The sequence below is a fragment of the Sus scrofa genome, unplaced genomic scaffold (genome assembly GCF_000003025.6).
Source record: "Sus scrofa isolate TJ Tabasco breed Duroc unplaced genomic scaffold, Sscrofa11.1 Contig2507, whole genome shotgun sequence".
Lineage (NCBI taxonomy): Eukaryota > Metazoa > Chordata > Mammalia > Artiodactyla > Suidae > Sus > Sus scrofa.
The window spans coordinates 2,250-26,715 of record NW_018085111.1 but is presented as its reverse complement, the minus strand read 5'-3'; the positions used below and the strand labels follow the sequence as shown (position 1 = coordinate 26,715).

The following is a 24,466-nucleotide window of genomic DNA, read 5'->3' as shown; positions in this document are numbered from 1 at the left end:
GGTGGGCTGTGTGGGGATGACAAGCAGGCAGAAAGGCTCCAAAAGTCCTGGTTACTGGATTCAAGTTTGGACTTGAGGCAGTGGGGACCCGACAACCACTCCAAGCAGGGAAGTAACATCAGATCTTCATGTGAGCAGTTTCACTCTCATAGCAGTGAGCAATGTGGACCCAGGGAAGCCCAGGGATGGAACGAGCCAGAGCAGGGAGGAGTCCACTCTTCTGGTCCATGGAAGAGGCAGGAAGGGAAGGAAATGAAGTGGACTTGATGGTTGATGGGATATAGAATGGGGGAGAGAGAGAGCCATTATGGGTCTGAGGGCTCTTGCTTGGGTGACAAGATGGACAGAGGTTTTGAGATGACAAAAGGATGAAGGAGGAGGAAGCAAGTTCCAAGGGAGGGTCCTGAGCTCCCTTAGGCCATGGGATTTTGAGAAACCTGAGGAGAACCTGGTAGAGCATCCAGAAGACACTCTGATAAATCAGTGTGGAGTCAGGGAAGGGTGAGGTGGGAGGTGGGCATTCAGGTCATTGGCATCCAGGTGAAAGTCAAGTCAGGGGAGTGGAGGAGCTTCCCCTGAGACCACAGGGTGCAGGAGAAGACACATATCAGACCATGGCCCCTGAGAGAACATATCCATTATGAAGGGGTCCAAAGACATCTCAGAGAAAGCTGAGAAAGAAGGGTCAGATGTTAGGAAGGGAGCCTCTGGAGGGGCATCCCCATAAGAGGGACAAGGGAGGGAATTCTAAAGAATGACAATGTGATGAACATTGACCAGACACTGCAGAGATTTTAATGAAAAGACTAATCTTGAATGCTTTAGAAAATGCCCAAGACATTAATGAGAGAATATTTGGGGGAGCTCTCATAAGACGTGAATGACAGGGGTGCTGGTGACAAGGCATAAAGAAGATTTTCAGAAGCTTAGCTGTGAAAGGTGGAGAGAAGGAGGGGGCTGAAGGAGGAGAATGAGAAATGTTTGCTCGTAGAGATGTGGGCAGACTCTTCCATCTAGGAAAGAGGCTAAAAGCAGGATGGAAAATAAATGGAATGAGGTCTTGGAAAAAGGCTGAATGGATAGTTTCCAGCACCCATCTTGTACCTTGTGCTTTTCATCTCTTCTTGTACAAGGAGTGCACACGTGTGTATTTTATCATTTGAAACATTAACACAAGTTAGAGTTTTTATTCCCTATGGTATACGTCAATACCTACCCGTTTTAAACAATGAAGGCATGGAGTTCCCTGGTGGCTCAGCAAGTTAAGGAACTTGCGTTGTCATTGCAGTGGGTGGCATGGATGAGCTCTCTGGCCTGGGTGCAGTCCAAACACAAAATTATAGGATTAGAAATGCTATGGGAAGTACCCTTTGCTCACAGCCTCGAATCCCACCATCACCCTCTCACAGAAGAAGAAACCACTGTATGGGGAGTTCCTGCTGTAGCTCAGTGGTAACAAACCCAACCAGTACCCAGGAGGATGCAGGTGTGATCTCTGGCCTCGCTCAGTGGGTTAAGAGATCCAGCGTTGCTGTCCGCTGTGGTGTAGGGCTCAGACCCAGCTCACATCCCATGTTGCTGTGCTGTGGCATAGGCCGGCAGCGGTAGCTCTGATTAGACCCCTGGCCTGGGAACATCCATACACTTTGGGTGTGGCCCTAAATGCCAAAATAAATGAATAAAGAAATAAATACCCACTGTGTTAATTGGGGTGACGGTGTCGAAGTCCTTAAAACACACTTTTTGAAGGAATTTATGTTTATTTAACAGAGAAAAACTGAAGGGGGGGGGAACAGTGCATGGCTTTTCTAAAAGGCCATGTTGTGGTTTCTTTGAAGGGCTGTCTTCCTCTCTGGCTAGAGAACCATCCGTTGCTTGGAAAGGTCTTTCAACCCAGCTCCAGCATTCTTGCCAGGTGGCAGCAGCAAAGGTGGGTATGTGGGCACCACATCGGTAATAGCATTTAAAAGAAGATGCCCGGACCCACCAGGCTCAGGTCCTGGAGGGTTAACCAGAGAAAGAGACAGAGAGCCAACTTTCACCTCTGGTTTTTTGGGTGTGGATCCAAAGGTAGTTTGAAGATGGAGTTGGATGTTCTGAGCTGTTTGTTTCCTTCCTGCTGCATTTGAAGGTTTCACACCAGAAGCAGAGGGTTTGAGTAGTGGCAAAGTGTGATGAGATTCTGTGTCCAGATATTTAACAAAAAGTTCTGAGAATGACATCTTGGGCATTGCTGATTGCTGATTTGGTTCCAGAGGTGTCCCAGGGCTACTTTTGGATCCCAGCCACCTGGTCATCCATCTGGGACCACTGACTTGCTCTTCATTCAGAAGCACCTGCATGGCTTCCCTTTCGATGCCCAGAGTGCTTCCAATTATTTGGAACACTTCAGGGCGCTGTGGTTTGGGTGTTTGAAAATAGCCCATGAAGAGATTCTTCATGAGGCTTTTATCGACTTTGCCTTCTGCGTCACTTCTTAAGTTCATCAGTTTCTCTTGGAGGTCATCCAGCACTTCCTGTTGGACAGCAGTTTGCTTCTTCAGATCTTTAATTTGGTCTTCCTTCCCATGCAAAGCTGCCTGTGCTTTCTCCTGAAGTTTGTGAGCTGATAGGAGTTGGCCTTCGAGGTGGTCTGCCTTTGCCATCCATTCAGCCAGGACCGTCTTCATGTTCGCTAGTGCTTGTACAGCCTGCTTCTCTTGCTGTTGGGAGAGAGAAAGCTGCAGCCGAGTGTCCTCGCTCTGCTTGCAGATGACATGCAGTTGCTCCTTCAGGGATTCTCTCTGCCAGCTCGCTTGCTGGCTGGCCTCTTCCAGGGCCCTGGAGGACAGAAGGAGCTTTTCCTCCAAGGTGCTGACTCTCATACCCAGTTGAGCGGCTCTCTCCTCGGCCATCAATGTTTGGAGTTTATAGGACTCTTCTGAGTGGGCAGCCTGGTGATGCAACCTCTCCAGGTCCTTCTTGAAACTGAGTTCTTTTTCATGAAAATGTTGAACCTGGCTCTGGAGGGCAGAATTCTCTATTTGTTTCCTTTTCAACAGCAATGTGGCTTCGTCTCTTTCTCTTTGAGTCAAAATGGTCTTCTCCTGTGTGGCTGTCAGGGCATTTAAAATCTGGCTCAGTTGCTCTGTGTTGCCATGCTCTTGCTCTTTCAGGAGATGCTCCAGAGCAAGGGCCTTCTCCTTGATGGTGACAATCTCTGAGTCCTTTTCTCTCAGCATCATGGAGAGCTGCACATTGGTCTCTTGCAGTGCTTGAGTTTCCATTTCCCTCTCCTTACACTTTTCTACTCTTTTTTCCTTTTCCTCTTGTAGTGTACACACATCGGCTTCCAAATGGACAACCCTTTCCCTGAGGTTGATCACGGCCTGCCTCAAAAGTTCATTTTCATGCACTTCACTCGTGAACCTGTCGCTTAAAGAAAGGACATCATTGGTTTTTGCTTGGATGATGAGCTCTTTTTCCTTCAGTAAAGTTTGGAATTCATCCTGTTTATTCCAGAGCTGCTTCATTTCTGAATCTGTCTCTTCTCGTCGTTTCCTTTCGAGGTCGGCACTGGCTGCAATGGAATCAGACAGTCTCTGCTTATCTTCCTGGAGGGTTCTAATCATGGCATCTTTCTCCTCCAATACTTTTCCTAAGTCTCCTCCGTCTTGTTCGAGCAATTGAGAAGACTCAGTCAACACACCGGATTTCCTGTCCTTGAGAGAGTCAGCTGACTCGGAAGGGAGAAATTGGGTGGAGGGCTGTGGTACAATAAAGTCAAACACCCCTACAGAAAGATCTCTGGAATGGCAGAGCTGCTCTAGGCTGAGCTGAAGTTGTGCTACTTGCTTCCCCATGTTTTTCAGTCTGATTTCATTGCCTTCCCAGTCTTGGATCGGGTCCGTGTACCTGGCTTGTTGTTTAGCATTCTTATCCTTGTGAATTAAATCCTGCACGTGAAGTTGTTGCAGCTCTCTCTGGAGATGGGTTGCCTCCTGCTGCATATTCTGCACCGAGGTCATCACGTGCTCTTTCCACTCTTGCATCCTTTTCACTTGTTGTTGGAACTGATCCCGTTGCCGTAGCAGCTCCTCCACCTGACTCCTACCAACTCTGGTCACCTCATCCCCGTCCTTGGAGGTTTGCAGGATTGTCAGCAACGTCTGACATTTCTGATTTAAAGCATCGATTTCAATGTCTTTTTCTCGAATGAGGTGGGATAAATGCTGAAGCGTATCTTGAAACATGTCCTGACCACTGCTCTCAAAATGAGTGCAGAGTTTTGTATTTGCCTCTTGAAGTCTGACCAGGTCTACTTCTTTGGCAACAAGTACATCCATCATGTGGAAGTTTTCTCTCTTCAGGTTGCTGTTTTCCCGAGTTTTCTCCTCTAAAACAGCTAAGATTTGGTCTCTTTCCCAAGCACATGCTTGTACTTGGAGATGAACCTGTGTGTTCTCTTGGCTGGAGGCATCAGAGGATAAGTTCCTCCGAAGACATTGTATCTCCAAGTCGATACCTTGGGCTGATTTTTCAGGGTTCAAGTTCTCTTCCATAGCGCTATTGTTCTTATTAAAACTGCCTAATGTTATGATCTCATTGTCAGCAGCAGACTGTGCTGGCTGATCTTTGGCTATGTCTTTCCATGATGTTGTCTGTGGAAGAACCTTGTTCTCGACACTTACAATAGCACCCTCTTTCCCCTCATCCCCCGATTTCAAGGAAGAAGACGTACCTTCCTTCTTCATGGATTGAGGTACGTCTTGAGGTCCCCGCTCACTTCCCTTGCCCAACACCACTTTTGTCGCATTTAAGATGTGGCCTGTGAGGGAGGCCACACTACCACCCAGCTGCCCCAGGGAACTCCTCCCTAAGCTGGAGCCAAGGGTCCCAAACAAGGTGGCCATTACAGCGAGTCATGGAACAGACCTGGTCCACTCATACGAAGTGTCCCGTGCTGTCGGACAGTCCCGCAAAATGTCCCTGCACTGTTGCCAGAGCAAGGCTAAGAATCCAGTCACAATGAGTGGTTTCTAGGCAACAAGGTTCTGGCCTGAGACCTCATCAAGGGCCTGACTCCAGGGACCTGTCCCCCCCCGACCCCTGCCCCCGGGCTCACCCCCATGACTTTCTAGCCCAGGGCCTGGGCCTTTTCCCCACCTGTGTGATTTTCCAGGTGCCACTGTGCTGCTTGGATTCCCTGGACCTGCAGCCAGCATCCCAGCCCTGATGAAGGCACCATCTCTGAGTGTGTGTTCACAGAAAATACTCCTTGCCTTTGTTTTTTTAAGTTTTACTTAATTAGATAAAACAGGAGTCCAGTTGATTTAGAATGTTGTGTTAGTTTCAGGTGTACAGAAATGTGATTTGTGTTCTATACATAGATATATATCCCCACACACTCAGGTAGAAATCCTGTTTCAGGGTATTTTCTCTTACAGGTTACTACTGAGTATAGTTCCCTGTTCTGTAGAGTAGGAACTTGTTGTTTCTCTATTTTATACAGTATACTCTGTAGCTATTAATTCCCAGACATGCTGCCTTTCCCTTTTTTACTAAGTAGAATCATATGGCCCTCCCTGTCCTGCAGCTTGTGAGTCTCACACCACAGCGTTTTTTAAGTCAATGTAAAAGGCACACAGTGACCTGCATCCCTGTAAAGAGTAAAGTCAGTGCATTTTGACAGAAGTCTACACCTGCGCATCAGTGTGGACCCTTATAAAGACATTGACTCTTTCCATCACCCAAAAGCGCCTCTCCACTTCCAAGTCTGACCTCCTCCCCCATCTGACCCTACTTGGGTGTCTACTCCCACAGAGGAGTTTTGGCGGTTCTTGGGCATCATGTACGGGTTTCCCACTATCTACATATTAGTGTCTGCTTTTTTCACTTTGTGTTTGAGATGTCATCTGGGAAGTGAGTTAAATATCACTGGAACAGGTGATTGCTGCGTGAAAGGATATGGAGGTCATCTAGTGAGTGGCCCATTGGGCTTTGATCCTCTAAGCTCCGGGAGTCAAGCAAACCTAATGGGGGGATTGAGAGGCTCCAGGGTGAGGGCCGGGCTTGCAGTAGCCTGGCTAGTGGCCTCACAGTGCCAGTTTCTCCTGGTCAGATGGTCAGTGCAAGAGGTGAGCTGCAAATGAACTGACAAGGTTTGGACCATGTGCTGGGGAGCCCCCACTGCCACCTTGGCCAGTGATTGATGTAGGAGATCCAGGCACTAACCCCACCTCCCGCATGCCCCTATTCTGCACAGCAGAGGCCTGGTGGGCCTCAGCCAAGAAGAAGCATTTCCACCACATGAAGCTGCTGGCCAACCAGAATGTGGGCAGGGGAGTTCACTGAGCCAGAGGGTCCCAGGCTGGGATAAAGGATAAGGCCGGGCACCTGGCTCAGGGCCATTTCTTGGTCCCTGAGACCCTCTGGATGAAGAGGGGCCACACCTCCCCACTCCCAACATTTGGAGGCCCCAGTGACCCACAGAGCATTGCCCTCCTTGGACTGGACCTGCTCTCTGTACTCTCCAGCCCCATCTAGCAGGGATCTCTGATGGACAAAGACCTTCTTATCCAGTGAGCTGATGAGGGACAGAATAGCTACTGCAGGGCAAGTTATGCCTACATGCCTCTACACTATACCATTTTTCTTGGTCTAAGTCTGCAAGAAATCTGGAGAAGTGCATGTAGCCATTATGGTCAAGTGTCTAAGCTGATAGAAGGACTAAGAAAAGTCTATAGAAAGAGAGAAAGAAAGAGAGAAAGGAGGAAGGAAGGGAAAATGCAGTCAGTATGATACCTGTAAGGAAAAATTTCGGCCATAAACTTCCAGCCCAGGAAGCAAACACCAGAACCTTGGTGTTTGGCTTCTGCTACTAATTACCCCCAGGTTTTCTTTCCTGTGAGGGTCATTACACCTGCCCTTGAACCCTAATGGTGCAGTGGAGGAAAGCCATGAGAGAATGACTCCAAAGGGGCTTTGCATCATACAACCATTACCCAGCCCTGCAAATCACCAAATCTTACCGAAGACTGTTATGAGGACAATAAAACCTTGCATTATAGTACGCATGACAAATGCACATGTTCCTTGTGTCAGCAGTTCCTTCACTGGTAGAACTTTTTGTCCTGTTATATTGCCACAGACACAGAGAAAAACGTGCCCAAAGATTTTGACTTGAACCCTGGTTGTAGCAGCAAAAGGTGGAAACAACCCTCATGTCTCCACTAGGGCCCTGGTGAGTTCAAGGACAGGGCTGAGGAGTGGTGTGTTGGGGGTGGGTGGCCTCAAACAGGGGTGGGAGACAGGCTGACATGCACCATGTTTATATATATATAAAAGTTTCTGAGCCAGGTAATTTCAAAATCTTAAACTACTTGGGAGAGAAGAGGAGAAATTTAAGCTCCAGAAGGTGGTATCCATGCCAGCCCCAAGGTTTAGAATTTGACAGTTGCATCCTGTCTTTAGCAGAAACACCTTGATAAGCTGACTGACGCTGTGGATGTGAGCAAAATATCTTAGAAACAGAGAAGCAAACGATCACTTGGTGACACCGGAAGTAATCCCTCAGAGCCCACTGTGCTAGGAGAGCAAGACGACACTTTGCCCTTCTTCAGGGTCAGCATTTATCTGGAGGCTTTCCAGGAAAATTAATGACTTTGAAATTCCCTCCCTTTCTATTATTGGGAAAAAAAAAAGCAGGTGCCCTAACCAAAATGAGTACAAGTTCCTTAAGACTGGAACTAATGAGCTTAAGAAAAATACAATGTCCTATACTGCTACTTAGGAAAACACAATGGTTTCTGTGAAAATATCTGATCTAGATGTGCCTCTTGGAGATGTACTTTTTTGAGGCTTTAGTGAAATCTACTCAATATTTTAGGCAAAGTCAAAATTGCAGTTCTAATCATGACTCAGTGGTAATGAACCCAACTAGTATCCATGAGAACTGGAGTTCAATCCTTGGCCTCACTCAGTGGGTTAAGAGCTGGCATGACTTGAGCTGTGGTGTAAATCACAGATATGTCTCAGGTCCCATGTTGGTGTGGCTGTGGTGTAGGCTGGCAGCTGTAGCTCTGATTCCTCCCCTAGCCTGGGAACTTCAGAATGCTCAGGTGTGACCCTCAAAAGCAATAAATAAATACATAAATAAATGGAACTCGACATCATGAGAGCACTTGAAAAAATACTATTTGGGGATCTCAGAAATCAGGCAAACAGATGTCAGAGCAAAGAAAGCCACACTTCTTACCATGTTCCCCTCACTCCCACCCGTTCTGGCTTAGAGCCTCTGTGTGGGTAACGTGGCATCACAGGGGGAGGGAGACACAAGCCAGTGGTGGCCTAATGACTGACCTTGTTAAGCTCTGGAGTCAGGGGAGCTGGGATAGAGGAGCTGGGAAACACTGAAGGGGGACAGGAAGACAGAGTCTGTCTGTTTTGAAGGCCTGCTGCTCAACGGTGACCATTTGTAGAATGACATTTGAGAGTAGCATTTGGACACTTTTATTGCAAGTGGACAGAGGGATTTTATGTCTGGTGAATCTACTAAAAAGTTAAGTTGGGCTTGGGGTTGCTCACATGGCTCAGAAAAAATGAATCCCATTAGTATCCATGAGGACATAGGTTTGATCCCTGGCCTTGCTCAGTGGGTTCAGGATCTGGCATTGCATAAGCTGTGGCAAAGGTCAAAGATGAGGCTGGGATCTGGCATTGCTATGGCTGTGGTGTAGCCCAGGAGGTGTATCTACAATTCAATCTAAAGCCTGGGAACTTCCATATGCAGAGGGTGAGGCCCTTAAAAGGTGAAAAAAAAAAGGAAAAATCAAAAAATCCCCCCCCCCAAAAGTCGTATTGTATTCTGCATGTCTTTTCCATGTTATTTTTCTATCAAATCATTTTTTTTCCTTTTTTTCTTCATATGACCACAGGTGTGGTGTCTGGAAGTGCCTGTGCTAGGGGGTCTAACTGGAGCTGAGCTGAAGCATATGCCACAGCCACACCAGAACCTAACAACATCTGTGACTTTTGCCATGGCTTATGACAATGGAGGATCTGTCACCTACTGAGTGAGGCCAGTGATCAAACCTGCAGCCACCAAGTCTTCATCCGTTGAGCCACATCAGGAACTCTGCAAAGCATCTTTTATTGTATTTTACAGAATGTCATCCACAAAGGATTCAGTTTGGGGAAAATAATATGTCCTCCCAGCAGAGGTTTGGGAAGCCCTCTTCTGCTGGGCTGCAGGTCCCCTGCCTTCTTCCTGCTGAATGAGCCAGCTCTTACTGAATCTATCACTGTACTTGTTTTTCCGGATGGCTTCTCTGCCCTTTGCCCCAACGCTGAGGATCCTGCCAGCTTTTCCGCCCTGAGTTAATTACACTTCTAAAAGTTCATAACCTGCCCTGAGTAACCCGCTGGCTTCCCAAAGGGCTAGGACTTCAATTCCCAGAAAGGCTTGCGGTGCTCCCTTGCGTCCATTTCAGGTCCCGCCCCCTCGCCGCTGACCTTCCGGGTTGTGTAGGCGGGGCCAAGGGAGTTCTCCAATGGGCGCCTCCTTGGGCTAAGGGGCGGGAAAATTGTCCAAGGAGCCCCTCCGTGGAGAAGCCGAGACGCTGGAAGGTTGCTGGCGCAGTTTTAGAGGGCGGCGTCAGGCTGGAAGTTTGCTGGCGCAGCCGTGGAGGGCGGCGTCACTGAGCCGCGCCAGCGGAGCCGGGTACAGCCCCGCTCCTCTCGCCTGCCTTCTCTGGGGCTTGCTTCTTCACCAGGCGTCCGTCGAGCCTTTTCCATGTCCCCGGTGGACGCAGCCCTTCGCAACGTCCACCCCATGGCCACTAGCCTGAGGAGGCCGTCTTTCACCGCCTGTTCTTCCTCCCCTCCGGACGCGGACGACGAGGGTGTGCGCGGCACTTGCGGAGATGCTTCTCTGTGCAAGCGGTACCTGCCCGGCGTGGGGTTAGGGGCCGGCTTCCCCTGGGTGCTGGGGCCTAGGTGAGAGGCGGACCTGTGTCTGGGGAGTGCGCTTTTACCCAAAAGGTACGCATTCCTTTGTGGGCCATCTGTGAACCCCTGCTCAGAGCGGGAACTCATTTACTTAACTAATAATGTGTAACGTTTGTTGTGTGCCTGGCACAGCGCAAGCCTGGGGATACCTTGACTGAGATAAGGCACTGAACAAGGTAGACGCGGACTTGGCATGGACACACACTTGAAGCAAATCATAACTGCGGCCTTGATGGGGTCCGGAGGAGAAATGCAGGTTCTTGCTCTTGTATAAGTTAGATTCCCCTGGGACTTGTCACGTTCCCGTCGTGCTCCTGAAACCCAGGCTAGTTAAGGGGGGGGGGGGGGGAATGGCCTGTCCAGGGCCACGTATTTGCATGCCGAGCCTGTATTGTCCAGAGCTCTTGGTTTTGCTAAGGGAGTCTAGAATTAGGAGTGTAGTGGAGGCTATGTGTGTGGGGGGGGGGGGGGGTGCGTGGTGAGCACAGGTGTGTGTCATGGACCTGAAGGCATGAAAAAGAAAACATGACGCTTGAGTGTCCTCCACTCATCCAGTCATTCAACAATTCAGAGTTTAATTTGTTCCAGGCCCTTCCTTTTGGCGAGTTGGTGGTGTTTTGTGATGGAGAACCCATAATGAGCAAGTTTAAGGTGGTGTCCGAACTCACTCCAGTTGGAAAGGACAGGAAGCAAACAATTACCCAGGTAGCAACATAGTTACAGTTTTGTGCTGACTGCTGAGAAAAACAACCTGCTCTTGGAGTTTGTAATTGAGTGGATGTTTGAGCTGAGAAGACAAGACAGCAAAGAAAGGGTGAAAGGAAACAAGGATGTAGGAGGGTGTTGTGGCAGAGCCAGGAAGGAGTGTGGACTGTTAGAGCCACTGAATGACTTCCTGGAAGCTGGGGCCACCTAGGGACTGCCGTTTGTGTTGGTAATATTGGTTTATGTAATATTTGTTGGTAGAGTTCCCCGGGGGTGCAGTGGGTTAAGAATATGGCCTTGTCACTGCTGTGGTTCGGGTCACTGCTGTGACACGGGTTCAGTCCCTGGCCTGGGAACTCCCACATGCTGCTGGCTTAGCGAAAAAAGAGAAAAAAAAAATTGTGGGTAACAGTTTTGGCTACGTTGCTTACTTTAAAACAGGGCAAGTTCGGTATAAAATAGTTCAGACTCAACAGTGCAGAGAAATAGTGTAATGCGGGCCTGCCTTTCTTTGACCCTCTGTTGGATAGTTGTCATAATTTGAGCTCTTCTCTGCCTCAGTTTGCAAGGCCCACGTGTCCTGAGACTGCTTCACACTGTGGGGAAGGTAGGGTTTGGCACTGCGGGGAATCTGGTTCCCAGGCCTGAGTGCCCATCAGCATAGCCTGTGGGACTTTGAAAAGTAATGCAGATGCTCAGGGCCTACTCTGGATCCTGAAGATGCTGAATCAGAATCTTCTGAAATAGGTTCTGGGGTCATAAAACCCGGACCTGTTTTCCCCTTGAATGCATTTCATCCAGGCTTTATTTGCACCGGGCTTTCTCTTATGCGAACAAAGCAGGCAAAGAGATGGTGAGAGTCCTCAGGTGAATGACTGTGGACATTGTCCAGGACCAGTGACATTGAAGTTCTGTGGTTCTTCTGCATCTTCAGGGGAACATATTAAACCGTTAAGTCTTGTCACAGAGTCATCTTGTTGACTAGGGACTCCTTGCAGAATGGTAGGCCCATTATTCTCTTTCTGCCTCTGTTTCCTCATCTGTAAAATGGCTCTAAGAGGAGTTCTTTGGTGGCCCAGCTGTTAAGGATCTGGAGTTGTCACAGCTGTAGCTCGGTTTGATCCCCAGCCTGGGAATTTCTGCATGCCACAGGTGTGGACAAAATAAAATAACATGAGATAAAATAAAATAAACTGGGGATAATAATGGTAACGTGCCCTTTGCGTGTGAGAATCGAATGAGATAATCCATGCAAAGGTTAGCACAGGATCTGGCACTAAGTGAAGCCTTCGATAAATGCTTATTGCTAGTTTTTTAAAATAATTAATCAATGAGTTATTTTTGGTTGCCCTGCGGCCCATGGAGTTCCTAAGCCTAGGATCAGATCAGATGGTTGTGACCACAGCTTTGGCAATGCCAGTTCCTTTAACACACTGTGTGGGGTTGGGGATTAAACCTGCCTCCTGGAACTGTGGAGACGTCCCTTATCCCATTGCGCCACAGCGGGAACTCCTCTTATGGCTAGTTTTGATTTCCCTGCAGCCTGAATATTATTTGTTTGAAGTTACTGATATAGCTGAGATTCAGGTGGTTCCTGCTCCCTGAGTTACAGCTGTCTAAGGTCCCTACAAATCATGTTTCAAAAACCAGTTAGCTCCTGAGTTAGGTCTGTAATTTCTGCTTGAATTTGCTGCATCCTTTAGTAAGGAGCCTTTCTGTGCAAGATAAATACCGTTATCTGTCTCAGAGGGTAGTTGTGAGATTAAATGTGGAGCCCTTCCCATAGTGCTTGGCACATAGTAGGTGTTCAGAATGAGTCATTGTTATCATCCCCACCCCCTTTGTCCTCTTCCTCCTCATCCCCATCATCCCTCCTACAATCCAGAAGTTAGAACTCTTCTGATGGGATGTACTGCTTTTATGTGTAATAATACTGGCAGGTGGATGATAATTTTTAATTAAAGTATAGTTGATTTACGATGTGCCCATTTCTACCATCCAGTCCAGTGACCCCAGTCCTACATATGTTGCCTTTCTCATACTATCTTCCATCATGGTCTGTGCCAAGAGCCTGGACAGAGTTCCCTGTGTTACACAGCAGGACCGCATTGCTGATCTACTTTAAGTGTACGAGTGTGCATCTACTAACTCCAAACTCCCAGTCCATCCCACTCCCTCCCGCCTTCCCTTGGCAACCACAAAGCATCTGTTTTATAGATGGGTTCATTTGTGCCGCATTGTAGATTCTACACAGAAGTGGTATCTGTGGTATTTGTCTGTCTCTTTCTGATTTCACTTGGTATGGTAATTCCTGGTTGCATCCATGTTGCTGCGGATGGCATTATTTTGTTCTTTTCTATGGCTACGTAGTATTCTATTGTGTATATGTACCATGCCTTTTTGATACATCCATCTGTCAGTGGACCTCTGGGTGGTTTCCATATGTTGGCTGGTGGGAATAGGGCTGCAGTGAGCATAGGGGTGCATGGATCTTTTTGAATGCAGGTTTTGTGAGTAGAATTGCTGGAGCATATGGTAGTTCTGCATTTAGTTTTCTGAGGACCCGCCCTACTGCTCACACCAGTTTACATTCCCACCAACAGGGTAGGAGGCTTTTCTCCAGACTTTCCCTAGCATTCATTATTTGAAGACATTCATAATGGCCATTCTTTTTTAAAAAATTTTTCTTATCATAGTTGATTTACAATGTTCGGTCAACTTCTGCTGTACAGCAAAATGACCCAGTCAGTGACGGCCGTTCTGACTAGTATGAGGTGGAAGATGATTTGTTTTTCTAAATCAGGAGTGAGACCGAGTATTTTTTGTCTGGTCACATGCTTTTTTTTTTTTTTTTTGGAGGCGGGGTACACTCATGGCATGCTCCAGTGCCTGGTCCAGGGCTCTAACAGGAGACACAGCAGTGACCGTGCTGAATCCTTAACCTGCTGTGGCACCAGGGAACTCCACCGTCTGAAAATTTCTGATTAGAAAGTTGCTCCATTGTGAATTGATTCAAGGCTCCGCAAGCTTGCTTCGCAGGTTAAAAACAGATTTGTTGCAGGGATGTCAGAATTGTTTTCGTCTGTGCTTCCTGGAGCACCGTGTGAGCAGCTGCGCTCCAGGAGGAAAGCAAAGGAAGGGATACTAGCAAGAGGCGTGTGTGTCTGAGTGTGCCCCTTTTCATCAGGAGAGCAGGAGCTTTCTGGGGAGCTCTGCTCTGAAGACTTCTGTGAACTAACTGCTCTTTAGCCAGAGTTAGGACAAACGGCCCCACTCCTGAGTGCAGCACAGCATGGGGAGGTAGGACTTTCTCCTAGTGCACATGGATGCCTCAGACAAAATCGGGGCCCTACTAGGAAGAAGGACTGGGACCTGGAAAGGGACCTGGGAGGATTTGCTACAGCCCTCACCTTCCCCCCCTCCCCCCCCCCCCCCCCCGCCTAGAATGCCTCAGGTTTTTTTGTTTTTTGGTTTTTTTTAGGTCATACCTGTGGCATGTGGAAATTCCTAGGCTGGGGGTAAAAATCAGCTGCATCACCTGAGGCCTATGCCACCCCCATAGCGATATTGGATCCAAGCCACATCTGCCTCCTATGCCAAGGCTTGTGGCAATGCCAGATCCTTAACTCACTGAACAATGTCAGGGATCAAACAGGCATCCTTACAGAGACAAGGTCAAGCTCTCTTTCCTTTTTTTTCTTTTTAGGTCTTTTGAGGGTCACACCTATGGCATATGGAAGTTCCCAGGCTAGGGGTGGAATGGGAGCTATAGCTGCCAGCCTGTGCCACAGCCAAAGCCAAGCCAGATCTGAGCCGAGTCTGTGACCTACACTGCAGCTCATGGCAAGGCCGCATCCTTAATCTTCTGAGCCAGGCCAGGGATTGAACCCCTGTCCGCATGGGTCCTAGTCGGGTTTGTTACCACAGTGCCATAACAGGAACTCCCCGACCTCAAGTTCTTAACCCACTGAGCCACAATGGGAACTCCTGCTCAGGTATTCGTAAGACAGCAGAGCGAGAGGGAGAGGTGGCAGGTGTGAGGGAGAGAGGGGGAGATAATTTATACAGAATATGAAAGTTCAGTTTGATGAGTGTTGACAGTTGAATGTATTTGTCTATCACTGCCCAAAATAGGATATAAAATATTTCAAAACCCAGGAAGTTCCCTTTTACCTCTAGTTAGTCTCCTTACCCTTATTTAGCAAATATTTTCTGATTCTGGTTACCCTGATTAGATTTGCCCATTCTTGAGTATAAGATAAATGGAATCATGCAGCATGCATTCTTTTTGTGTCTCTTTCACTCAACATGTTCTTGGGGATTCATTCATGTTTCACATGTTGTCAAAGATGAAACACCCTTTGTCACAGGTAAACAAAGCTGGATACTCATTAAAGTGGTAAGGTTAGATTTTAGTCTGTAATAACGATTGCAATGTGGCAAAGAATCCAGCATGAACTCAACTCAACTCCAGTTTGTACAGAGGGTGTTTTAAAGGAGAATGAGGGAGGAAGGAGGGGAAGCAGGGATTCATTGGAGTCAGAGAAAAAGCACGGAACGTGGGGAAGAGGGGGTTGGTCCATGTGAAAGCATCTGGCTTTGCTAACTGGGGGACAGGGTGTTACCTGGAGCAAAGAGTAAGTTCTTTTGACAGCCTGGAGTTTTCTCAAGGAAGCAAGCCCTCTAAGGGGAACTGGAGTCATCCTGGTGATGTGGCCTTGAGCTGTTCGCACCTGAGTTCAAGTTTGCTCAGGCCTTTATGTTCTTTTTTTTTTTTTTTGGTCTTTTTGCCTTTTCTGGGGCCAATCCCGTGGCATATGGAGATTCCCAGTCTAGGGGTCTAATTGGAGCTGTAGCCACTGGCCTATGCCAGAGCCACAGCAATGCAGAATCCGAGCTGCATCTGCAACCTACACCACAGCTCATGGCAATGCCAGATCCTTAACCCACTGAGCAAGGCCAGGAATTGAACCTGCAACCTCATGGTTTCTAGTCGGATTCGTTAACCACTGTGCCGCAGTGGGAACTCCAGGCCTTTATATTCTAAGCCCAGGTGGAGGTCTAGTCGAGGAGCAGCTCAGAGGAGGCAGGTGACAGGTTGGTCAAGGAGAGAATCATGGTCAGTGTCAAATCATGTGCTCCTTTTTGTGTTGTTGTGTGAATATAACACGATTTGTTCTGTTCACCTGGTGGTACAGATTTGAGTTGGATCTGTGTTTGACCATCATGAACAGGCTGCAGGGAACACTGTTGTAGCAGTCTGAAATGTCTCTTGGATAGCTATCTAGGAGTGGAATTGCTTAGTCATATGTGGGTATGTATTTAACTGCCAGATGAATTTCCACAGTGGTTTATCAGTTTGCACTTCTCACTCGCCATGTATCCAAACTGCAGTGGCTCCATATCCTTGTTAAACATTCATTGTTGTTAGTGGATGTGAACTAGCGTCTCATTTTCATCTTAAATGATACTCCCCTGGTGACAAATGCGTACTTCTCAGGTGCTTATTGGCCATTTCTGCAACTTCTTTTGTGAATGGTCTGTTGGAGTCCTTTGCCCATTGTTGCTGCTGGTGATCACGTTGGTTCCACCTTATTAGAGGTCATGATACATTCTGGATAGGACTCCTTTGTCAGACACCTGTGTTGTGAATAGATATGCATGCACAGGAAAATGAGAACTTAAAATATCATTTACAATATAGCATTACAAAAGACCAGCTGTTTAAGTCCCAGTCAAAACTCTAGCCATCTTTTCTTTTTCTGTAAGAAATTAGCAAATTGAATCTAAATGTGTGTGGAAATGCAAAGAATCTGGACTAGCCAAATAAAATATCTTCAAAAGAAGAGGGACTTAGGGGAATTTACACGCTTCTACTAATTGTAAAGCTACAGTTAAGCTACTGGGATTTTAGGATATGAATGAGTCCCAGCTCCTTGTTTAAAAGCACTATTTCAGACCAGGGAGCAGGTGTGCTCTGTTCTCCTTGGACAGTCTGGGCTTGTAGTGAATTTTGTCCCTTAGCGAGTCCTTTGTGTGTTGCTGTGTTGAGTTGCTGCCTTGAGCAGCTTCACTTGCATGCTTCCTCCTGGGTGTGTATGGATGTGCAAGCATGGATGCGAGAGGCTGGGGTGGGGAGGGGTTGACATGTTTGTACCAAATTCAGCACCTCTTGCAGTCAAGGCAGCAGGAAGCCTTGTTGCTGGATGTGAAGAAAAGGAAGGATGTGATATGTGCATCGAGGAGCTGACAACCTAATGGGTGACATCCAGCATATCCCCCCCTCCTGCCCCACATCTTCAGTTTGGACTTACTTAGCAAACAATGTGGAAGTGGTTGTGTTATTAGGATATCACTTAGGATGCTTTAAGCTGCAAGTAACAGAAGCCCGACTCAATTTGGCTTAAGTTGTAAAGACCTATATCATCTCACTGGTACCTCACTCATATTCCTAGGGACGTAGAGAAGGCTCCAGGCCATGGGGCATGATGGAGCCTTAGGGATCCAGGTTCCTTCTATGACTTGTCATTTGTCCTCAGGCTGGTTCCACTCATGGTGGCAGGAGACTTTCAGGGGTCAGCTGGGCTTCAGCTCCCCAAGTTGGAACACTCTCGCTTTAAATCCTGGTAGTGTAGGTGAGGATAGAGTTTTGGCTTCCTTAGCATTTCCCAAGTTGTAGCTGTTTTGTGTATGTGTTCCTGGTTTCCCTCCTTAGACCTGACTAAGGGACAGGAAATGACAGGTGTATATGAATCCAGAGAAATTCCTTGGTAGTTATTAGTGATGTGGGCCCACTATTTTGGGATCTCCTTTCCCCTGGACCCAACTCTCTTGGTGGATGAAATGGCTCTGATCAGCTCTGGCCAGTGAGTTTGCTGACTGAATACATGGTTGCAGGTCTTCTGAATGGTATAGGACATGGGGTTACTTGATGTTCCGGCCTGGGAATGGAATGTGTGATCTGAGGGAAGAGTGAGCATGGTGGGCACTGTGATGGGCAGCGTCTGGGAATAGAAAGGTGGATGGAGAAGCCTGTTTATGCTGGTGCTGGGTCACTAGATGGGACTTGGCCTTTGAGGTCAATACATTATTTCTTGTGGCTCCTTTACTTGGGTCCTGGGAACTTGGCCATGGAACCTGGCCTGACTTACTCTCCTCACCTGTTTCCTTTTCCATTGCTTCCAGATGTGCAGTGAGCAGTGGCTACTGGCAGGACCCTTGCATCCCGCATTTGGTGAGACTGTCTAAAGAGAGGAAGGCCCCCAAATTAACAGAGGCAAGTGACCCTCTCCCTCCCCAGCATCTGCTCATCAACTGAGAGGTCTGAGGTTTTAGGGATTAGGGATTCCTTCTTGGTTTTTATTTTGTTGTTGTTTTGTAATTGACTGCACCCTCAGCATGTGGAAGGTCCTAGGCTAGGCATCAAACCTTTACCACAGCAGTGACAGATCCTTGTGACAGGATAATGCCAGATCCTTAACCTGCTGAGCCACCAGGGAGCTCCTAGGGATTCATTCTAAAAAAGAGAGTGCTTTTGTGCACACTTTCCAACTTCCTCACCAGCACAGTATCTTAGGAAATTTTATTTTTTGGCCATACCTGGGCCCCTCTGTCTTATGAAACGTAATCTTTGTTCATCTGATATATGATACATGTGCACTCTTTTTATTTTCTATTTCTCTTGGGGTGACGTTGAAAATGATTTTTATATGCTTAGAAGCCATTGATCTGTCTTTTACTCTGAACTGTCCACATTAGGGATTATTGCTGTTGTTGTTGCCCTGTTAAAATGTTCATAACACTCTTAGGTTCTGCAAGTAATTTCTTTCTTTTTCCTTTTCTAGGGCCATACCTGCCATATGGGAGTTCCTGGCTAGGGGTCAAATCAGAGCTGTAGCTGCCAGCCTATACCCCAGCCACAGCTATGCCGGATCTGAGCCTTGTTTGCAGTATACCCTGCAGCTCTCAGCAGTGCCAGATCCTTAACCCACTGAGTGTGGCCAGGAATCCAATCTGCATCCTCATGGATCCTAGTCAGTTTCTTAACCTGCTGAGCCACAACAGGAACTCCTCAGCAAGTAATTTTCATCAATGAAATGGAAGGATTTGAGACAGGAGTGTGGCTTCATTTCAGCCATATTGGGAAACTGAATGGTCCAGAGGCAGGGACCCTCCATGGCCAGTGGCTCAGTGCCCCCTTCCTTCTTCCTCTCCTGGGTTTGCATCTGGAGATTGGGCACCTGCAGCCCAGCAGGAGAGGGCTTCCCAAACGTCTCCCCTGAGGACATATTCTTGTCCCCAGAGGGAATCCACTGTGGATGAGGTTCTGTAAAATACAGTGAGAGATGCTTTGCAGAGTTCCCATTGTGGCTCAGTGGATTAAGGACCTGATGTAGACTCTAGGAGGATGTGGGTTCAGTCCCTGGCCTCACTCAGTGGGTTATGGATTGGGTATTGCCCACAGCTGGAGTGTAGGTCACACATGTGTCAGGGTTGCAGTGTGGCAGTGGCTGTGGCATAGGTTGGCAGCTTCATCTCTGATTTGATCCCTAGCCTGGGAACTTCTAGATGCCACACATTCAGCTACAGAAAGAAAAAAGAAGAAGAAAAAAAAAAAAAAGACTTGCTAGCAAAATGTCATGAAAAGACATGCAGAATAGAAGCCTAACAGCCTAACTTATTAGTAGCTTCACCAACATAAATTTCTCTGTCAAACTGCAATACAAGTTTCCAAATGCTGCTCTCAAGTTTTATTCTTGAAGTGGTCACAGTTGAGCAGCAGGCCTTCCGAACAGACAGACTCCATCTTCCTGTCCCCCTTTGGTGTTTCCCAGCTCCTCTGTCACAGCTCCCCCTACCCCAGAGCTGAACAAGGCCAGTCATTAGGCCGCCACTGGCTTGTGTCCCCCCTCCCGCCTGTGATGCCACGTTATCCACACAGAGGCTCTAAGCCAGACAGGGCAGGAGCGAGGGGACCGCGATAAGAAGTGTGGCTTTCTGTGCTCTGACATCCATCTGCCCAATTTCCTGACCCCAAAACATTATCTTCCATGTGCTCTCACAAGTTTGATTTTTTTTTATTTTAAAATTATACAGTTTGTTGTACATCAATTATACCCCAAGAATCTTTTCAAATGTGTGAGATGCACCCAAACACACACTAAAGAAAACTTCCCACATTAAATACAACAGAAAAAATGCTGGAAAATTCAGGATTTGATTATTCCTTCCATGACTTTGGGAAAAAATTGTAATGTAAAAGGCAGAAAGTAAAACAAATGATAAAATTAAAATTTAATGAGTTTTTCAAAGTACAAGAGAATATCAGCAAAACCAAGAGTTCTTTTCTGAAAAGCTTAATAAAATTGATAAACATCTAGCAAGATGAATATAGAATAAAGTGAAAGCACACATAACCCATATTAGGAATATAAAAGGGGTTATGACTACAGACATAGACAGAAAATTATAAGTACTTTTATCCAATAAATTTAACACGAGATGAAATGACAATGTTCCAAGAAAAATACACTTTAAAAAGAAAACTTAGGAAATCTGATCTTGCACTACCTCTTTCCAGAAAATAAAAACAGTGAAAATCTTCCAAAAAGGTTTAATTTGACCCATTTGAAATTTATATCAAACCAACAAGGACCTTATGGGAAATGAAAATCAAAAGTCTCTTTCATGATCAAAAAAAAAGGGGGTCAGGGGGATGCTTAACAAACTTTATCCAAGATACATCAAATGTAATACACACAAACAATGTTTAATTCAAGAATAAATCAGTTTTGTATCATTTGGAAATCAAAGTTAACAAAGGAACAAAATAATAGGGTTATCCCAAAATATGGAAAAATGCCATTAGACAGGAGTTCCTTGGTGGCTCAGTGGGTTAAAAGTCTGACATTGTCACCACTGTGGCTCGAGTCACTGCTATGGTGTGGGTTCAATCCTTGGCCATGAAACTTCTGCATGCCACAGGCACGATCAAAAAAACATTTTATTTTTTTAAATGCCATTGGACAAAATTTACCACAATTAAAAGGAAAAATATCTCAGAAACCTGAAGCAAATATAATAACTAGTGGTGAAATACTCAAAACTCACCCTCTTGAGATCAAGAACAAGTATACTGATTATCACATTTTATTCAACATTTTAGGGAGGCTTTAGCCAGGGCAATAAAGCAAGAAAAAGATAAAAACAAAGGCATAAGGATTGAAAAATAAGCATCACAAACTGCCATCTTTCACAGACTGCATCATTACGTATTTATGCTATCCGAGAGAAATCTATTGCTAGTGTATTAGAATAAATTAGTCAATTTAGCAAGATCACTAGGTACAAACTCAAGAAAAAATCAAGATGTAATTCTAGATGCCAAGAACAATGGCATCCAGAACATCAAATGCTGAAATACTTATTTTTTTTGTCTTTTTGCTATTTCTTTGGGCCGTTCCCGCGGCATATGGAGGTTCCCAGGCTAGGGGTCCAGTCGGAGCTGCAGCCACTGGCCTACTCCAGAGCCATAGCAACGTGGGATCCGAGCCGTGTCTGCAACCTACACCACAGCTCACGGCAACGCCAGATCCTTAACCCACTGAGCAAGGGCAGGGACCGAACCCGCAACCTCATGGTTCCCAGTCGGATTCGTTAACCACTGCACCATGATGGGAACTCCCAAATGCTGAAATATAAGTTCAATGAAAGATGTGCAAGATCTGTACGCAGAAAACTGAAAAATTGTTAATATTAATGAAGGCATGAGCAGTTGGACTGGTATAATACTTTTATGGATTAGGAGATTCAAAACTTTTAATCCTCTCACACTGAGTAACAGATTTGGCAAAATCCCAATTAAAATCTCATCATTTCTAATGATTTTTAAATTTCTTCTTCTGCATGCTGTCACATGGGGGTTTTGTTTTTTGTTTGTTTTGGCCACACATGCGGAATGTGGACGATCTGGTCAGGGATCAAACCTGCACAATTTTTATTTTTATCAGAGTACTGAGTACCTTTCACTAGAGCCAGAAAAAGCACATTTCCAAGAGGACCTTTTAGATCAGACGTTTTGACAGAGACATTCATTTTTCCTAAGTAACGGTATAGGCCATCTTATTTTTCTTAAGCTGGTTAATTCCACCCTTCAAGAGCTCGTATTTGTTTTGGTTCCAGTATTTTTTTTTGTTCTTTTTTTAGTAAAAAAAGGAAGGAGATTTGAACATCATTTCTCCTGGAAAGTCTCCAGATAAATGCTGACCCTGAAGGAGGATAGCATGTGTCTTGCTCTCCTAGCACAGTGGGCTCTGCAGGGATTACTTCTGGTGTCACCAAGTGATCGTTTGCTTCTGTCTGTCTCTAGGATATTTTGCTTGTGTCCACGGCGTCAGTCAGCTTATCAAGACGTTTCTATGGAAGACAGGATGCAACTGTCAAATTCTAAACCTTGGGGCTGGGGTGGATACCACCTTCTGGAGCTTAAAGGTACATGAAAATGTCCCCTCTTCTCTCTCCAGGGGATTAAACTTCATTTTGTGAAATTACCTGGTTAGGAAACTTGAAAAATATGTATATATATTGAAATCTATATATAAAAAGGATGCAGTGTCACCCTGTCTCCACCCTATTTGAGGTTCCCCACCCCCAACACCACCCATCAACCTGGTACTGGATCCCACCAGGGCCCTAGTGGAGACATGTGGGTTGCTTCTCACCTTTTGCTCTTAAGCCACCCTGTTAAACGGGGTTATAATACAAATCTTTGGGTACATTTCCCTCGGTGTCTGGGGCACTACATCAAGAGAAAAAATTCTGTTCCAGTGGAAGGAACTGCTGAGACAAGGAATGTGTGTTTGTACTTTGGACAGTAATGTAAGGTTTTTGGTCATCATAACAGTCTTCCCTAATATTTGGCCCTTGCAGGACTGGGTAATGATTTCACGATGCAGAGCCCCTTTGGAGTCATTTGGCAATTTGTTTCCTCCACTGCACCATTAGGGTTGAAGGGCAGGTGTAATGACACTCCCAGGAAAGCAACCCTGGGGCCAGTTAGTGGCAGAACCAGGATAAGGTTCTGGTGTTTGATTCCTGGGCTGGAATAGTATCACCAAACCTTTTCCTACAGATATCTCACTGATTGCATTTTCTTTCTTTCTCTGTCCTTCTTCCTTCCTGTGTGTGTGTGTGTGTGTGTGTGTGTGTGTGTGTGTGTGTGTGTGTACAAATTTTTCTTGTTCTGTCAGGTCGGTCACGTAACAGTAACAGCCATGTGCATTTCCCCAGATTTCTTGCAGACTTAGACCAAGAGAAGCTGTAGAGTGGAGAGGCATGTAGGCATAACTCACCCTGCAGTAGCTATTCTGTCCTTCTATCAGCTTAGACACTTGACCATAATGGCTACATGCACTTCTCCAGATTTCATGCAGACTTAGACCAAGAGAAACTGTAGAGTGGAGAGGCATGTAGGCATAACCTGACCTGTAGTATCTATTTTGTCCCTCATGAGATCACTGGATAAGAAGGTCTTTGGTCATCAGCGCTTCCAACCTTTTCCTTCCTTGAGAATCCGTAGCCTCAATGTGGCCCTAGTGTTTACAGTTTGCCTCTGTATTCTTCCTTCTGGAGACGATAACTAGCATGTAGGAAGTGCTTTTACACAGATGACCTCATGAATTAACAGGAGAGCTGTTGTGCAGAGGCGGGGCAGGGGCCAGGCGCTTACACATATGCAGGAAGTGGGGCTTTGAAGCAAATGCTGCCCTCTGCCCATCAAACTGCGGATTTCCTCCTCTTTCCTCTGCCCTCAGCCCTGGTGTTGTTAGGGGTGGGTGGGGTGGGGTTGTCTTGTGTGTGTGTCAGTTGTGTCTCTATGTCGTGCCCCTGGTGCTGTGGAAGCATCTGGAACAGAATGCAGTGTAAGTGTGTGTGCACTGCTGGTGTTAAGAGGGCTGCTGGAGAAATCCTGCCTATGGCCTGACACCCTTTGGAGGTGTTCATGTGGTTTGCTTTCCTACACCCATCTTGGAGGTGGATTAATAACTCTAAGTGTGAGACCTTAATTTCCGAGCAAGGTACATTGGACAAAGGTGACCCTTCCAAGAAAAAGGTTGTCTGTCAGAGAAAAGAAGGGAATGGCTTAGGGCCTCAAAGTCCTTTGTGGAAGTTTTTCCTTGATGATTATATGAATCTGAGTGGGTTTTTTGCGTTTTTGTTTTGGTTTGGTTTTTTTTAGGACCCTATCCACAGCCTATGGAAATTCCCAGGCTAGGGGTCAAATTGGAGCTACAGATGCTGGTCTACACCACAGCCACAGCAACGCCAATCCAAGCCACTTCTGTGATCTGCACCACAGCTCATGGCAACTCCAGATCCTTAACCCACTGAGGGAGGCTAGGAACTGAACCCGTGTCCTCATGATTCCTAGTTGGGTTTGGTAGCCACTGAGCCACCAAGGGAACTCTGAGTTTTATTTTATTTTATTTTTTTAATTTAAAATTTCTCCCTTTCTCTCTCTCTCTGTGCATGTGTGTGTGTGTGTGTGTCTTTTTAAAATATTATGCCGCTTGCTCTTTGAGAGGAGAGGCTGTACAGGACAAATCCAGCCCGCCATGTATTTTTGTAAATCAAGTTTCATTGGAATGTGGCCACTCCCATTTATGTACACCTTATCTGTGGCTGCTTTAGCACTCGGACTGTAGGGCTGAGTAGCTTCCACAGAGACCCCTAGCCTACACAGCTGAAATGCTTCCTTTCTGGTTCTTTCCAGAAC

At 46.4% G+C, this 24,466-nt stretch overlaps 1 protein-coding gene across 3 annotated transcripts; it reads left to right on the top strand.

Moving 5' to 3' along the window:
• Window positions 1–9,526: 9,526 nt before the first annotated feature.
• Window positions 9,527–23,504, top strand: LOC110258602 (leucine carboxyl methyltransferase 1-like). 3 transcript variants are annotated; one of them, XM_021081894.1, is made up of 3 exons: window positions 9,547–9,975; window positions 17,878–17,968; window positions 22,061–23,504. In XM_021081894.1, the coding sequence occupies exons 1-3, from the start codon at window positions 9,773–9,775 to the stop codon at window positions 22,139–22,141; spliced, it is 375 nt and encodes a 124-aa protein (XP_020937553.1). In that variant the 5' UTR covers window positions 9,547–9,772; the 3' UTR covers window positions 22,142–23,504. The 3 variants fall into 3 exon arrangements, 2 of the variants coding, with proteins under 2 accessions (XP_020937553.1, XP_020937554.1); XM_021081895.1 differs by having other exon boundaries at window positions 9,550–9,921; window positions 22,061–23,502; XR_002341198.1 differs by lacking the exon at window positions 22,061–23,504 and having other exon boundaries at window positions 9,527–10,020; window positions 17,878–17,966.
• The last annotated feature ends 962 nt before the right edge of the window (window positions 23,505–24,466 follow it).

Bases quoted from the DNA above. Each gene is read 5' to 3' on its own strand.
- LOC110258602 (XM_021081894.1), top strand. From the start codon at position 9,773: ATGTCCCCGGTGGACGCAGCCCTTCGCAACGTCCACCCCATGGCCACT. The intron at 9,976-17,877 runs GTGAGAGGCGGA...CATTGCTTCCAG, and splicing joins CCCTGGGTGCTGGGGCCTAG to ATGTGCAGTGAGCAGTGGCT. The intron at 17,969-22,060 runs GCAAGTGACCCT...GTCTGTCTCTAG, and splicing joins AGGCCCCCAAATTAACAGAG to GATATTTTGCTTGTGTCCAC.